The 14094-nt window shown below is 38.5% G+C and overlaps 3 protein-coding genes across 7 annotated transcripts in view; 1 reads left to right on the plus strand and 2 right to left on the minus strand.

Annotated features, from left to right (window-relative positions):
• LOC149049600 (ficolin-1-like) overlaps window positions 1-2503 on the minus strand; it is a 4315-nt gene extending 1812 nt beyond the window's left edge. The window contains exon 1 of the mRNA XM_089197160.1: window positions 249-2503. Within this exon, the coding sequence (XP_089053286.1) occupies window positions 249-330 (82 nt within the window). The 5' untranslated portion in view covers window positions 331-2503. The remainder of the gene's footprint in view (window positions 1-248) is intronic.
• The window catches only part of LOC149049599 (uncharacterized), a 19235-nt gene extending 6487 nt beyond the window's left edge, over window positions 1-12748 (plus strand). The window contains exons 2-4 of one of the 5 annotated variants that reach the window (XM_089197157.1): window positions 6776-6849; window positions 9258-9362; window positions 11934-12748. In XM_089197157.1, the coding sequence (XP_089053283.1) occupies window positions 6806-6849; window positions 9258-9362; window positions 11934-12042 (258 nt within the window). In that variant the 5' untranslated portion in view covers window positions 6776-6805 and the 3' untranslated portion in view covers window positions 12043-12748. The other 4 variants (XM_089197158.1, XM_089197156.1, XM_089197155.1 and 1 more) reach the window with 4 other exon arrangements.
• LOC149049601 (muscle, skeletal receptor tyrosine-protein kinase-like) lies at window positions 2787-6596 on the minus strand. The gene is made up of 7 exons (XM_089198032.1): window positions 6442-6596; window positions 5989-6162; window positions 5542-5865; window positions 4867-5069; window positions 3811-4237; window positions 3234-3367; window positions 2787-3042 (listed from the first exon to the last, which is right to left on the minus strand). The coding sequence occupies exons 2-7, from the start codon at window positions 6107-6109 to the stop codon at window positions 2983-2985; spliced, it is 1269 nt and encodes a 422-aa protein (XP_089054158.1). The 5' UTR covers window positions 6110-6162; window positions 6442-6596; the 3' UTR covers window positions 2787-2982.
• Window positions 12749-14094: the final 1346 nt, after the last annotated feature.

Genomic DNA, 14094 nt, shown 5'->3' on the forward strand with positions numbered 1-14094 from the left:
GCAGAATGGAAATAAAAAAGCCGAGGATCGTAGATGAGAAAGGAATCTGACTTCCGTCGACCACATCCTATGCCTCTGTATGACGATTGTCTTTGAGTCAATTTTGATTTGCCGTAGTTTTAGTGCACAACCTCGCACATGTATGATTTGTCTACACAGCCTGCAACTGATGAAATTGATGCAGAGAAATCGAACGAGTGGTAATTTAGCTCTTCATCACCATGGTGTAAGAAGCTAATCTTACTTACATGTACACGCTGAAGATGAGATTAGAATCACCAACAGTATTGGCCCGAACAGCCAATTAGAAACTCTGAAAAGGGAATTCATCTTATATAATGTGAAGCTCTCTCTTGCTTTAAGCAACTAAAGGTTATTATATGTAACAGTGACAGACTGAAGAAACACCCTCATTTATAGTCTGGTTTGGAATTGATTAGCTATTTAGGCCATTGCTGCAAAAGCTATTTTTGGGGGTGTACGAACTTAGTAAACATCACAACTCAGTGAAAGAGTATTCAGAATTGTCTGGGTCGACCACACACCTTTCCGTGGGCGACGCGCTTAAGTGGGGCAGAATTTGGGGCAGTGGCTTTCGCGAATTACCGGTAGGAAGAATGAAACAACTCACGAGAAAAATTTAACTCAATTTGATCCCTACAATCAATTAGCGTTTGAAACTCTGACCATAACCAAGAAGTTGTGCATTGTCGGTTATGTAATGTTTGAAAAACGAGCAGGAGTGTTTTATCGGGTTTAAAACCACGAGGCGTAGTCGAGTGGTTTTTGACCCGATAAAACACGTGCTGCGAGTTTTTTGAGCGGCTTCAAAAACATTCTTGGAAAAGCGCGTGTCAAGAGGGTTCATAACAATTATGCTTTTGTGAACGTTAGAAATTAAGCATACGAGAAAAACAGATTTCAGTTTCAGATGATGTATTGTCTAATATGCCTTTACCAGATTACTGTACTAATGGAATAGAGAATTTTTCCAGATGTGTATTTCACAACTGTACTATTAATTTGGTGAAAAAGTAAATTTACTGTGTGAAATTTGTTAAAAGAACATTAAATATGTTCCCACCATTTGTTGTGTCAGTTTCTGTGTTGATAATTAATTAATATTCATAAGTCACGTGCAGTGTCTTTATATCTGATAAAACACCGCATACTAATAAGGATGAGGTTTATCGATATAAAGTCACTGCACGTGATGTATTATCTACCATTTGATAGGTTAATGGGCTTATGAATTATTAATGAGTTTTTGAATGTCGAAAGAATATTTCGTATTAAAAGTCACAAGGGCAATTGTTAGCAGACAGAAGTTTGGATAACTTGAGCTCAAAAATATTATTTCTTCCTGACAAAAAAACACACAAGGGTAATAAGGGTAGTAATAATTGCTCCATTTTCGTTCCATGATAACACTCTATACAAGTTGGGAATTTTTTTCCGAGGTCGTTTCGTTTCACTTTCGTATGGGGTTGGGCATGATTTCCGCCGTTGTTTTTAGAGGAGGAACCGGAGTGTGGGCTCGAACAATACTTAATGACCCAGCTTATCATAGCCGGAATGTTTCATTATTTAGTCCGCAAGAATGATGATATATTTCGTTACTTTCTTGCTTAACGAGAAAAAATACTCCCAAAGGTTATAAGGGAAGTAGCCTAAAGAGATCAAGTGTCTAATCCTGACATCAATGGCCGTTTTTTATGCCTTAAGGGCAGAAGTCTGGAATGAAGTAACTCAGCCATTCGTTTACACTTCTGCGGTCAAACGTGAACATCACTCGGTCAGTTTCTCTCACAACTTTCTCTCAATATCACTCCGCAACTTGCCGTTATTAAAAAACCATCTGGTTTGTTGCGCAGACTTATACAGTCACTTGGAAATTTTACTCTGTCAGCTGTACACACTTTGTTTTAGTCAGCTGCAAAAATGAGCTAGTTTATACTTTATATTTGCTAAAATGTAGACATCACTCCACCAGTTTGTTTTATCATAAGGCACGGAAACGGTCATAAGCCGTGTATTTTTGTTCACGAAAACTAACAAACTACTTGCCAACCTATGACCAATAGTCCTTAGTACAGCCCTCACGCTCAGTTAGTAAGAAGTTGATATTGACTTATTCGATTGGTTGTTATCATAATACTCTGTCAGTTGTAAGAAAAAATTAGCTTGGTTACACTGTCTGTTGTAAGAAATAATTAGCTTGACTTTTCTGTCCGTTGTTTGCATTTATTCGGTTGGTTGTAATCTTGATAAGGCAATTTAGTATTACCAACTGAGTTGAGAACGTAAGTTGGCCACCGTTGACCTGAGAGTTTCAAAGATGACGTTTTGAGGGTGAGTACTTCGCCAGAGCAAATGACGAAGGGCTAACGAAGGCCTAACGAAGGGCTAACAGAGGGCTTACGCTCTAAGTGCCAGTTTTAAAACTCTTTACAGTGGCCAATTTACGTTACCAAGTCAGTTGGTAACACAAAATTAGCTTGTTTTATTCTCCCACCGACGCAGCACCACAATTTCTTTAGAAACCTACCCCCTGTAATCATGATACACTGTAAGTTGTAGGGACTTTTTCGGTCGCTTGTTAGCATGATACCCAACCAGTTTATACCTTTACTCATTAACATCAGTCAGCACATTTCCCATATTGTTCTCCATTTATTTCCCAATAAAATGCTTAGGGTTAGGGTCATCTGTGATTCAGACAGATGATGCTGTGAGGAGAATTAAGATGCAAGTCACTCTTAGGGGTCAAAGGCGTAAGGCACTGATTTGGTCGTTTGCAAAATTTATTCTGTCATTTGTGTGACTCATTTGATTTAGTGGGTTGTAAAAACTAACGCTTCAAGCGCTTCTGGTCGTCTTCCTATAACTATATGCAGAGCTGTTTTATTCGTGCCAGACTGGATTTCCTTTTCTTTCTCCCAACAAAGAGGCGGTAAACGCACCCCTCGCTTGCCAGTACAATTAGACCAGTGACTGACTCTCTGATTTTTGGAGGAGGCTCATGGATATGGACTTGCTGATCTGTGAGAGGCAAATAGGAAGTAGTTAAATAAAAAGTCAAAGAGACTAGCAGTGATTTTAATGGTTGAAGGCCCATGCTAACTAAAGGAAGCTATGTCTGTTTGAAGCCTATAGATTTTCAGGGGCTGGAGCATCAAATTGCGTGATGAGCCCTTTTCATATAAATGGGGAATCAGAGTTTTTGAAAACACCTTTAAAAGACGTCGATCCCACAAAAATGCACCAACTGCAAAAACAAATGCAGATAACACGAAAGCAATCGCAGTCAGCTGAAAAATTGACAATCCAGTCCTTCTTGCCAGTGTTCGTGATTCAGATTTCAGATCTGGAAAAAGAATATAATCAGCTTATAACAAAGCTATTAATTCTAAAAAACTTCAATTACTTTGCTTCTGTTCAGCTCTTTTTAAATCAGCAACTTCTGATCAGGAAATTCTGCCCATCTCAGGCACAGGGGACGTCCCTTCTGGCAATTTGAAAAGTTTTCACAAGGACAGAGAGTTAACAGACGCGTTTATATAGGGAAGTAACCATTGTGGTCAGACACAATAAACGTAAGTAAGGCAGACTTTAGAAGTGCCTTAGACTATCGACGTTGCCGTCACAGTTGAGCCTATTTTCTTTTATACTTACTCTTAATGCATCTACTTGATCAAACTTTGTAGAATGTTGATATCTGTGTCGAAACATTAGTTTAAATACATACAGCTAAGAAGGCAAGATAGTGACCTCTGTGTCACACAAAAGCTAAATCCATGATTTTATTACCTAAATCATTGACATGTAAGTTGACCTCGATTGATGCCTTTTCCCCTGCTATGTTACTTGCAGCACACTGATTTTTGCCCCCATCCTCCTTCTTTACTGTTTCTATAAACAGTTGGTAATGAGTGTTTTGCTGACGTCGATCTCGAGTGATCATTGTCCTTGAAGTAGATTGGACATCATATGAATTGTTATCCTTGATCCACCTGACGGTTGACTGAGGATGACCAGTGGTAATACAATTCAAAGTAACGTCAGAACCGATGACAACACTTATGTTCCACCGATCTTTAACTACTTGAGTTACAGTTTGAGTGCCTGATGGGTGGAAGCTGGTCCCTGGGGTGGATTGCGTTGAATGCCGATCATTGCCCCCTGTACATGAGTGCTTGGCATGGGATGACTCTTGGCGGCGCAGATAAAAGTTACACTAAAACCGACAACAGCGCTTTGGTTTGTGAGATCTTCCATATTTTGAATAGGTTGGAGGTCTGAGGAATGACAATGAGGCAATTATTGTTGCTATGATAGCTGCAGGTTCCCAAACTCTCTTGCAAATAGACTAGAAGGAAGGAAGACTCGCCTTAGGAGTGGCTTAAGGCAATTAAATAGCTGGAAACGAGTCCTTCCTATTTCCAAAGGTAGTTGGTAAGTGACAAATCAGCAGTTATTTCTCATATTTTAAAGCAGGAACGATCCTAAGTTGTTGTTGTCATTAAATTTCCCTTTCAAGTCAATTTATGCCTTTCTCTTCAATTTTTTGTCTTTTCTTTTCATTTTGTACGGTGATTTTTTCTCCATCTCACTATACTAATATTCTGTTAGTCACTTCAGGTTGAAGGTAATTTTGTTTCATAACCTTCCTTTTGACGAGGAAAAGTTATAAAGCTTTTCGGATAAATCATCTGCACAGTTTTTAAGAATAAATTGTCATTTTCAGGCGCAAAAAATGAATGCCTCTTACCTAAATCCTCTGTGAATAAGGAAGACACTCTTGATACCCTTACTCCGGCGCTGTTATTAGCCACGCAGTGGTATTTGTTACTGTCTTCCATCTTAGTGACTGCGAACGGTTTTGTTGTCTAACAAAATAACCTTCTCCTCTACCCTTGGGTTGGTTTGTAAAGCATATGGATCATCGTTCTTCACCCAAGAGATGGTTGGCCTGGGATAACCGGTGGCAGTAGAATTGAAAATTACACTGGAATTGATAAAAGCACTTTGGTTCTTTGGATATTCAATAATTTGAATGTTTTGGGCTCCTGTAGAACAAAAGTGAGACAGTCGTTAAAGTATATTTTTGTGAGAACAAAGATACATAAAGGAGTTGTAACATTGAAGGTTGTTAAGGGTTGGTTCAAGTGAAGACAGGTGTCTAGACCCCCCTAACACTCTTTCTGTTGTATCGTCAACAGCTTGCGTAATACATAAGAAAAGGTCAGACATTCAGTTATTAGACACTGAGAACAAGAGCGAAAATGTCCTCTCGAGTTATTTTCCATCAAATTTTATGTAGCCATATTTTTTTTACAATATTCCAATATAAGAATTAAAATTTTGTGGCTTAAAGATCGTTAACAACACCCAAGAAACTTACAGCTAATAATAAAAATCTCATTTTAACGTGACGTGATGGACTGCTGATAGAGTTGTTTCTTTTCTATCTTTCGTTTTTTTACTCGACCCGTCTTACTCAAATATTTTTCATGATCTTTGTCCCGCTTTGTTATTTACCTTCAGGACGAATTTCGACTGATTCTCTCCTGCAGTGTGCACGATAACCATTTCCTGCTTCACACATGTAGCTTCCAAGTTGATCTGCCGTTAGTTTTTCGATCATTAATGTGCATCTATGTTTTAACACCATGTGTCTACCTTGTACACATCTGTATCCAGCTGGCTTGTCCTGTGGATCGTACCACAGAATATACTCGGTCCATCGATCGTAATATCCTGCATCAATACTCCTGGGCTGCGCCGTACAAGTCAAGTTAACCTCAGTACCTACAGATAGTTCGTGCCTTGGTGGATTTATGGAAATCTCTACATCAGGTATTACTGGAGGAGGGAGAAGGATAGTCTATTAACATATGTAACATAAAGAATTTGGCAGCGGCCATTCTGAGCTTAAAAAGATAGATTGCCAGTCCGAGAAAAACCCAAAATACCTCCACTACTTACTGGTCAGTTTAGCGTTGCAATTCATGCCCGTGGCTTGAGGGAGATTCAAGAGACCGCTCGTCACTATAAGGACTACCAGAAAAGGTTTAGAAAGATCATCTGGCCACGTATTGAATTCCATCAGTACACGTTGGCGAATATCTGTGAGTCTTGTTCAAATAGCTTGTAAGGAATCTTGATCGCGTAATAAAGAAAAAAATGTAGCATTCTTAAAATAGTGAAATTTCATCGTTATGATCATAATCTATTTTTTTAACACAAGTGGTTGAGATAAATTCCTTACGCCCGAGGAACGCAATAACGGTCAAATCGTTGAAATTTTTTCAAAAACAAGGAAAGAACGAAAGAAAACCTAAAACAACGACAAAAAAAAACACAGAATCGAATAGGGTCAAACTAAGTTAACACTAATGAAAGTTATAATCAATTGTCGCGTGTGAGCCGGGCTCTTACCTTGACTGTCCTTAGTGCTCCAGGAAAGTAGTGCTGAAGCTTTCTCGAATTACTGGTTTTATTCTCCAACCTACAAAAAGTATCATTTTTCGAGAAGTGGGCATGGAACGCTCTGGATAATTTCGGTTGTTTGTCAAGGATTACTACGTTACAATCCGGTAATTAAACCGTCAGGCAGCTTTTTTTAGGCGCCAATCTACCACGTACATTGTAACTCAACGCTCCGGCTGTCTTTTTTATCAATTCCAAATCATAGCTTTTACTTTAAAATTTTGGGCGAATTAGCCTTCATTACAATGTAGTCTGGAGAGTAAGTGACATGATGTTATGACAGGAATAAGAGCGATAGCAGAGCAAGCTTGAAATGGCAGAAATCGCCGGAAACTACGATGGACAAACAAGATGTGCGTAAGTTCTATTGATTTTTTTTTTACATGCAAGCTTTAAATGGCAGAAATCGCCGGAAACTACGATGGACAAACAAGATGTGCGTAAGTTCTATTGATTTTTTTTTTACATGCAAGCTTGAAATGGCAGAAATCGCCGGAAACTACGATGGACAAACAAGATGTGCGTAAGTTCTATTGATTTTTTTTTACATGTAGAATGTTCATATTTCGAAATATTTATCGCTGTAAATCGACCGCATTTCGCTCCCCATGCTATTCCTTGTAACGTGTTCAAATTCTCAAAGGTTCCTTTCGTAACTTAACACCGAGTCACAACGCGTGATGCTTTCATGAATTACTCGTTTGCTTCTACTCGAGACGCGAGCTTGGGCTGCCTGTGTTATCTGAAGCAAAAATTCAATGGTTATGTGGGACGGTCAAAAGACAACTCAAGTTCTTAGTGGGTGTATGAACATGCCGTTTTATTCTCAACGGGGCATAACCATACCTTTTATTTTATAAGAAAGAACCCACGACCCGCATAAAAACCTAACAACGAAGATCAGTAAATACACCAGCAAAAATTGCAAAAAGCTTGTGATTGCTTTTATTTCCTTTGCAAAAGTCCGCTTATTAGAGATTCGCCCACGTAAACGAAAGCTTTCACGGACAAGTTTGTTTGGATCGGAGGCTTTTAACACCCATAAAGATACAGGTCAAATGATCATCAAAAGCGATTTTGTTCTTCTCTAAATATGTTTAGCTCTTATGGAGATAGGAAAATATTGAGGAAACTTTGGCACTCTACAGTGGAAGGGTCGCATACTTCGGGATTGTGGAAGGATTAAACAGGCTAAATCGTACCTCCTAAGAGATCCACGATGTAAATTATCTCGTCAATAAGTATGCAAGTTAAGATGTAATGCAATCTTTGCTCTGGCATCCTTGAAACTCGTTCAGCTTATCAAAATAAGCAAACATAAGTCCGGATAGCGTAGTACACATGTGGACTGAGAATCAACCCACTCTTTGCACGCTTGAGGTAGAGTTCTTACGATTTCGAAGACGTATATTTTTTTCTAAGATATATCGAGAGCGCTATTTTTCCTCTCTCCGTAAGGACTGGACATTAAAAAGTGGTGAGACGTAAAATGTCTTTAATTGAAATTCAGCACTCTGATTCCAACCTTTCCGTTTGAACGAAAAGCTCCTGTTTTCGGGGATTGTTTTTACCAATGCTTTTCCTTTTTAGCTTATTCATGCTGGAAGCACTGAATGGGGTATTGTGGTGAAGAAGATGTTGAAGGAAGTTGTCGACCGTGAATGGAAGTAGTCTCGCGTGTTACCCCGCCCCCACTTAGTGAAAGTCAAAATTAATTTCGATGAAGCTCAAAAACTTACATGGAAAGAAATAAAATGTTTTTATGGTTTAATAAAAATAATAACCTCAAATCACGTTTCCGAACTTCCAAAAATGCAACTTGTATCGAGTAGCCGAAATGTTCACACCTAATTTCTACAGGGAAAAGCGAAGCGTTGCTTTCGTGACTGGCCATTTGTTTACTTTTCTGGTAGTTTTATCCCTTATCTGTTTGGTGATTACGCAAATATTAATATGTGAAAATCAGACTGCACGAAGGCTTGAAATTCTATTAAGAACGATTGTGCCGCTTTGTTTAAAATCAAATGCAGTGACCACTTTGTTAAAAACAAGAGATATCATAAATCGGGCAAGGAATATTTCATAATAGTGCAAATGATGGTGAAAGATGAGGGCTAATAATGTTTTGCTGTTAGAGCAACATTTGATACCTGATTATGACCACCGGCCCACCACCCGGCCCACAAACACATACACACACCAACAAAAAGGACGCTGACTGCCAAATGACCTCTACTCATCCCACCTCCAGCCTACACAACGGCTTTTTTCCAATTCCCATCGCGAAGAATGCACACGTTTTCTTATCACACAACTGCCCCCAAAATAAAAGAAATTTATTCTATAAGTCTTAAAAAATCACATAAACTGAATTCAACTGTACCTATATTCAGCAAGTCCAAGAAATCAATATAAACTTAAGCCATGATATGAATGAGCTGGCTCCAAGAGCCCTTTGATTGCTTTTGCTTTGTTTTGTTTTTTTTCCCTTTCCATTGACAAATAAGAATGTTTTTTCTGCTTCACTAAAAGTATTTTTAGCACGATTCTTTCTTGCTCGTGTCCAACCTTCCCCTTTATATTTCAAAGGGTTGAAATCTCTGGCCCCATAACTCTATACTTGAGAGGCTATCTCATCAGATATTTGGCAATGTTTCATACAAGATTTAGAGGGAGTTACTAGTTTTCGAGCTAAGCTCGAGAAGACACTCACGTAACTTCCTTGGTTCTTTCTAAATGCTTCGTAACTTACCTATTTCTTGTAGAATGCTTAGTCAAGACCCATTCCATTCCAGCCGTGGAATTGCATATCTTGAAATAGACACGATTGACTGCTCATCGCTTCCGCTTCGTTTCCGTTTCCTTCAGCGGTAAGTATCGTTGATCATTTACCAAATTTCTTAGTCTGACAATTTAAGCCTTTTCACGGTTTTTGCTTCTTGGCCCTTTGTGCTTACCGAGAAAGCCTTTCTCACCGTAAAAGGGTATTTTGACCGTTGGTTGACAAGTAAGCTTATAGATGTCAACAAACAATGATTTTATCATCACATTATCCGACCCGAAAGTGATTGTTTGGAGAAATGTCACAAGCTTGGGGCATTTGGGAATTATTGGTTCACGTGATGGCTCACCATTGAGTCGACGTGGCTCAAGGGTAGAGCTTCCGAGCATGGAATCTGAAGGTGTGAGTTTCGATCCCTCTTGGGGACTCGGAGATGTTTTCTTTGTCCTAACTCCGTGACAAGACAGATAAACATTTCAGTCTGTTCTTTATTAATAATATTGTTCTGTCGAAAGAGGGAACTCTCTTAGGCGATCAAATAACCATTTGATAACCATCTAATAACCATTTTCAGAGTGACACATTAGTAATGACTGACAATTCGACAAAATAGGCGGAAGTCCTCATCAAAGTCAATTGACTCTGATAACAATGATGATGACAGTCTTCTCTGGATTACTCTTGCCCGGACGACCAGTTTACACGATCAGAAAGTTATTTTTGGGTTCACACAATTTACTGTGGAACTAAGATATTTCACCAATAATGGTCAAATACAGTGTTCCCCTATTAATTTCTCCACCTTTGGTGCATTGTCTAATATTACGCCTTCACTGCTCAGTTCAACCTTACTCCGAATTACCTTATTTTCTTGTATAAATTGCGTGAACTTCATTTTCGCTTTAATCGATTGTTCGCACTTTTGGTCCTGGTTTTATACGCCACTTTCTTCACCGTATGCCATTTGCTTTTCTGGTCGATCAGGTGTCTTAATCAAGTCATAGGGTCGAAAAGTTCATTTCGAAAGCTCAAAGAAAATTTCACTGGTCTGATTTTCATTTCTGATGTTCTGGAAGCGCGGGTAACATCTTTAGGATCTAAATATCTCCAATTAATCATTCTTGTTCAGTTGTATCCATAAATTCCTTTTCAAGAAAGTTGTATGCTTTATTTATGATCGTGCAACGGAGTTAATTTTCATAGTTGTTTTTGTTGACTCACTTGCAATATTTTCAATGTTCGGTGGGTACTTAGCCGTTTCGTTCGCATTTCGGTTACAAATATTTCTACAAATAGTTTTCTCTCATTTGATTATCGTCATTGCGTTGTCAGTGTTGGGAATTCTTAAATACCAACGACAGCCACACTTGTTGATTAAAAAGAATGTTATAACTTACTGAAATGCTCTGAATCGACCTCATCACTGTAATCCAGAATTGACAAATAGAAATTTAGTGAGATCAACAGTAGTCCTTCAATCAAAAGCGTAAATTCCTTGATATACATGAGAAGTTCAGAAAACAAATCGGTGTTCTCTCAGGAAATATGTGAACGCGCTCTTTCACCATCACAGCCTTTCTTTCATTGTTCCTCGTTTTGTCCGCCTCTCTTCTCGCCGTTTGAAGTCTGCAGGTCTGATTTTCATTTCTGTTGTTTTGGGAGTGCGAGCAGCATCGCCACGATCTAAATTTCCCCAATGAATTTTTCCGTTGTCTTTGCTTTCATAAATTCCGTTTAGATTTGAACGAATAGCACAGTTTTCCGGGAACCACCAGCTTCCCCCTTCTTTTTCAGGACAGATGGAATGCTTTTGATCCCAGGTTCTAAACTTTGAGCCATTATGATCACGGAGAGAATCATTGACAGTCGCATCTGTTAAAAAAGTAAGATCCACTCATAAATTATTGAAACTTTTGCGCAATTTTTGTCAAGATGAAAAAAAAATGGTTAAAAAGATTTTTTAATCTCGAGAAGATAAGTGTGAAAAAAAGGGAAAAGAAAAATGTGAATCTGAGCATTGCGACATTGAGCTCTAATACTTGCATTACAGGTCAGATTTTCAGACCCTTAGCTGAGTCAGGGACTCGTTAAAGGAATACTACACGAAATCTATTCATTAGTTTAACACGCACATATACATGCGGTAATATGCTCACAAAGTGCTTAGTCTGGACGAAAACGTATACAAGAAAAAATAATCGAGGTGATTTATTGTTAAAAAGCTTATATGAGGCTTACTTCGATAGTAACGACGGCTATAACTGAGCTCTTCAGTGTAGTCATTTTGTTGATACTCGATGGACCAAATTCATCTTCTTTACCCTCTGGCTTTGATTTCGAGACCGGGAAAACCAGTCAAGTCCCGAGAGTTAGAGATCTTAATCGTTTTGTCTGTCGACTGATAGGTACTACAATCATTTTCTTTTTCTTTTTCCCCAGAGAGTCGTATACTTTTGCTTCACTGTTTCATTTATTGTCATGCAACGAAGCTACTTGTCATTTATTGTTGCTTTTATTGACTTACTTGCCAAATTGCCAATGTTCAGCTGGTACTCAGCCGTTTCGTTCGCAATTCCAAACCATTTATATTCAGCGTAAACAATTGTTTTAGAATCGACCCCCAGATCCACTCTAAGCCTGTTGTTTTTATTCTTTTTAGTCAGCCGGAGGATCTTATCCAGTCCGAGCCAAAATTCACCATCGAGGAAACTTCCAAAACCATGTTTGTAGTCAGCCCAACTGCGGTTAAAATCAACGGAACCAGTTAGTCTTCTCTGGAACACTGTCCAGCCTCCACCGTCTGTTGTCTGGTCACAGTATACATCAAAGGCTTGGGAGTTGTCAGGTTTGATTGTATAAATACCATTGATTCTCTGACCAGATCTGTGCAGCTCAGCACAATTTTTAACTGTTGAATAAAAATACGAAAGTTTCGTCAACAAAGTTGCACATAAATGAGCAGAATGGAAATAAAAAAGCCGAGGATCGTAGATGAGAAAGGAATCTGACTTCCGTCGACCACATCCTATGCCTCTGTGAGACGATTGTCTTTGAGTAAATTTTGATTTGCCGTAGTTTTAGTGCACAACCTCGTACATGTATGATTTGTCTACACAGCCTGCAACTGATGAAATTGATGCAGAGAAATCGAACGAGTAGTAATTTAGCTCTTCATATCCATGGTGTAAGTAGCTAATATTACTTACATGTACACGCTGAGGATGAGATTAGAATCACCAACAGTGTTGGCCCGAACAGCCAATTAGAAACTCTGAAAAGGGAATTCATCTTATGTAATGTGAAGCTCTCTCTCGCTTTAAGCAACTAAAGGTTATATATAATATGTAACAGTGACAGACTGAAGAAACACCGTCATTTATAGTCTGGTTTGGAATTGATTAGATATTTAAGCCATTGCTGCAAAAGCTATTTATGGGGGTGTACGAACCTGGTAAACATCACAACTCAGTGAAAGAGTATTCAGAATTGTCTGGGTCGACCACACACCTTTCCGTGGGCGACGCGCTTAAGTGGGGCAGAATTTGGGGCAGTGGCTTTCGCGAATTACCGGTAGGGAAGAATGAAACATCTTACGAGAAAAATTTAACTCAATTTGATCCCTACAATCAATTAGCGTTTGAAACCTTGACCATAACCAAGAAGTTGTGCATTGTCGGCTATTGTCGAAAGAATATTTCGTATTAAAAGTCACAAGAAAGTTCTCTTGTTGACTGTTGTGCTGATAATCGAATACCTATGTTGTGCTACATTGAAAAAGATATATATTGCTGGTATTTAATAATTATAATAGTTATTATCTGATTGAGTTCTCCCACATCATTTCCTCTGCTTGATAATTTGACATTAATCGTTACCGCGGGATTATAAACTGGGTCATGGGGATAAAGTTATCTCAGTTTATAATTTCTTGTCATCACGAATACGTCACCGCCAGGAGTTTTGTGATGTTGAACTTTCCAGAGTTATGCTTAACATGGGTGTTAATTCTTTTTAATAGCTAAACTTTTGTCTAATTGTTAGAAAGATAATCAGCTACATTGTTATTCTGATACCTGGACTGAAGGGTTTAGGGTCCAAAAATCACCTGATGTGATTGTCCAAGGGCAATTGTTAGCAGACAGAAGTTTGGATAACTTGAGCTAAAAAATATTATTTCTTCCTGACAAAAAGACACACAAGGGTAATAAGGGTAGTAATAATTGCTCCATTTTTCGTTCCATGATAACGCTTCATACAAGTTGGGAATTTTTTTCCGTGGTCGTTTCCTCTCACATAAACTAGACCTACAATTCATAAATATGTAGCAACTGTTTCACTATTTCTTTGTATAGACATTATCCTTGAGCGCACGAGTAAACATATTTTCTCAAGTGTGCTATTAAGTTCATCAAAGTGTTACCCTCGCGAGGTTACGTTTTTCATAGAGAATTTACATGAAATACTAAAGATTAAAAAGAGAGAATAAAGGTATTCTTTATTAAAGACCCTACTTCTTATCGGCTTTTGTAGCCATCTTTAGATCAAAAGAAAAGTTGTGCAGAGTCGAACGGAGACTTCAGACAAAATTGTGTGATTTATCAAAACCATTACACATATTAGGTTGGGACTATTGCGTGCAAATGTGTTGTTACTGTCTGTTTATTTGCCGGGATAAATTAATTTGACCCAACTACAAAACGGAAGTGAATTAAAACCCTCAAGGTGCTCGTAATTCAATTAAAGCTATAAAAAGGTCCAAAAGAGATGGAGAACATTATGGGGAAGTTCTTTATGACAGTGGTCGACTTCCGGGACTTTTA

This window comes from Pocillopora damicornis, chromosome 2, assembly GCF_964200805.1.
Source record: "Pocillopora damicornis chromosome 2, jaPocDami1.2, whole genome shotgun sequence".
NCBI lineage: Eukaryota > Metazoa > Cnidaria > Anthozoa > Scleractinia > Pocilloporidae > Pocillopora > Pocillopora damicornis.

Coding starts and splice junctions, on each gene's coding strand:
- LOC149049601 (XM_089198032.1), bottom strand. CDS start 6,109: ATGGAATTCAATACGTGGCCAGATGATCTTTCTAAACCTTTTCTGGTA. Junction 5,070..5,541: donor AGTCGAAATTCGTCCTGAAG/GTAAATAACAAA, acceptor TTTGTTCTACAG/GAGCCCAAAACATTCAAATT. Junction 3,043..3,233: donor GGGATCGACGTCTTTTAAAG/GTGTTTTCAAAA, acceptor TGCCTCTCACAG/ATCAGCAAGTCCATATCCAT.